The 2,383-nt window shown below is 36.8% G+C and overlaps 1 protein-coding gene across 7 annotated transcripts in view; it reads right to left on the bottom strand.

Annotated features, from left to right (window-relative positions):
• The window catches only part of LOC112502781 (F-actin-capping protein subunit alpha), a 60,803-nt gene that overhangs the window by 33,525 nt on the left and 24,895 nt on the right, over positions 1-2,383 (bottom strand). The window contains exon 2 of one of the 7 annotated variants that reach the window (XM_025106787.1): positions 2,265-2,380. The exons of the other annotated variants lie outside the window; for them this stretch is intronic. Within the exon in view, the coding sequence (XP_024962555.1) occupies positions 2,265-2,380 (116 nt within the window). The remainder of the gene's footprint in view (positions 1-2,264; positions 2,381-2,383) is intronic. 7 annotated transcript variants of the gene reach the window in all.

Raw genomic sequence — 2,383 nt, 5'->3', positions numbered from 1 at the left:
CGGCCCAAACAATTGATGTTCTTGATTCAGTACTTCGTGTTGAGAGACCAAGATTTGTGCCTTAGCGAAGGCCATGTGTCTTGCCTAAAGAAAGGCCCTAAAGTTCCCCTCAATGAGCCTTGTGCCTAAGCACACCTTTCACGAAGTGTGCAGCCTTTATTTTTGTGTTATTTATGTAAGACTTATCATCTAGCTGACAAGTAATTGTTTATCTCCTAAAAAGGTTTATCATTTGCATCATCTATTTTAAGTATAATGACTAGCAACATAATCTTGTGTGTGAGAACTACTAGATTCAATCAAACTTGCGCTTTATTATGGTATGAAAACTTGATGTCGAACAACATCCAATCCTAATCCAATAATTCAAAATTTAATTTTTCTCTAGTTCGTATAATACATAGTGGTGGTTTGACTGACAAGACCACTAAAATGATTTTTGCTAACCTCAATAATTTCTAGCCTTTATCATAAATTGTTAGATCTTACCGACGGATCTAGATTGTGAAAGTGAAATTAACAATGATATTGAGAAATTCAATTAGCATTTTAGCGATCTTAACCCCATGGGGTTTACCTAATAGGTAGGCTTCGGTCGTTGTATAAGAGGTGTGAGATTCGAATTAGTAGCAACTACTAGTTAGTTGAAGGTCTTTAGTTTGGCCAGTCCGAGAGGCACTTTGCATAGACCTAAGGGCTAGTCAGGCCAGAGATGCCAAAATACCATGGTTACTACCAAAAAAAAATGTTGAGTATCTTCTTGGCCACCTCTACATCCTGGCCAATTTACCTATTTCATTAGTAACAATTTATACGTCACAGGAGAAATCTTTGGTATGCATCACTTACTCACGCTAGAGAATAAATTCTTGAGAAAAGCTCATTTACAATCTAGTCCACTGCCTTATTGGCATCATTCAACACTATGATTTCTTCGTAGAAGTTTTAAGAGTTCATTGTTACTCAGCAACGATGGTTGGACTCTAACTTGCGACCGTTACAATTCTTCATGATGTTGCATCTCACACTCCTTCATATTGGTGCAACACTTTTACCCCCTACTATGCCTGAAATTTGGATAGCCCATGTATAATGGACCTCTAGGTTAACTACTAAATAGCCCACCCTCCTTTGATACTTATGCTTGGTTAATGTTTGCAACTCAACCCTCAATATGCAACCACACTCCTTTCATTAATGACATTAATGCCACCTTATCTACAAATCACTTTTCCTATTGCTTCCTTGGTCCTAGGTATTGCAACAAGTTCATAGAACAACCCATGCATCTATGGGAACTTAATCCAAGATTCAACAATGCTTTGAACCACCCACCTGAAGATTAATTCTCTTCCATCAATTCCTTTCTAGATGGTTTCTAGTCAAGCTCTTCTAGAAACGTAAAATCAAATAATTTGGTTTCCATCATTCCATGCATGGAAATTTTGAGAAGTCATATATAAGTACAGAAATTTTGTTTGCGATTTCACTTCATTTTTCATATCACGTGTGTTCCTACAATGAGACGGTGATAAAAACATTTTCTCAACCTTCTTGAGCATAGTTGCCTGAGCCACAAACAATTGTGTCATTTATGGTTAATTTTCACGACTCTTGCTTTTCCACTAACTTCTAACAGTTTCCCATGGAWGAAGATGGTTTATTTTGGCATGTACTCCACGAAAAATTCCCATATGCTAATAACTTTGGCTTGATGCTTCATTTTTGCTGTTAGGGATCTTTTTCAAGATTCGTTAGTGATTATTGGTCATCTCCATCGTCCACCGTTTGTTGTTTAGCTTCAGGCTGTTAGGGATCTTTTTCAAGATTCGTTAGTGATTATTGGTCATCTCCATCGTCCACCGTTTGTTGTGTAGCTTCAGTTTCGAATATGGGGCATTTATCAAACTTCAAGCTCAATCCATGTATGGGAAGAATTAGACCATAGATAGCTTAGCGAAAATGTTGAGGAGTTTTAGATCTAGTCACATTTTATAAGTGAGTTGCTTCAATCAAGTTTATCATCTAGTCAACCACTTAGTTTATCTCTTGCATTATACTCATAGCTTGTAATTATCTACTMTAAATATAAAGGCTACACAATTCCACATGTGAGAAAGCTATGTATTCTATCAAAGATTGTGATTTATCAGATMGACCAAAGAAATTTTTTCTTTAGCAGGTGACTTGAGAATTTGTGATGATGCAATGTGAAAATAAGGGTTGTGCTGGAAAATTATCAACAATGAACAAATAGAACATACATCACCACTTCGATTAGGGAACTGGAGAGAAATGATGTGCGTTTTGTTGTAAAGAGGAAAGGCCTCTGAAGCCGCCCTACCATACACATTCTCATCCTTCAAAACCAATCTTAGGTCTA

The sequence above is a fragment of the Cynara cardunculus genome, unplaced genomic scaffold, assembly GCF_001531365.2.
Source record: "Cynara cardunculus var. scolymus isolate 2C unplaced genomic scaffold, CcrdV1 Un_Scaffold_1917, whole genome shotgun sequence".
In the NCBI taxonomy this organism is placed as follows: domain Eukaryota; kingdom Viridiplantae; phylum Streptophyta; class Magnoliopsida; order Asterales; family Asteraceae; genus Cynara; species Cynara cardunculus.
This window is presented reverse-complemented; position numbering and strand designations above follow the sequence as displayed.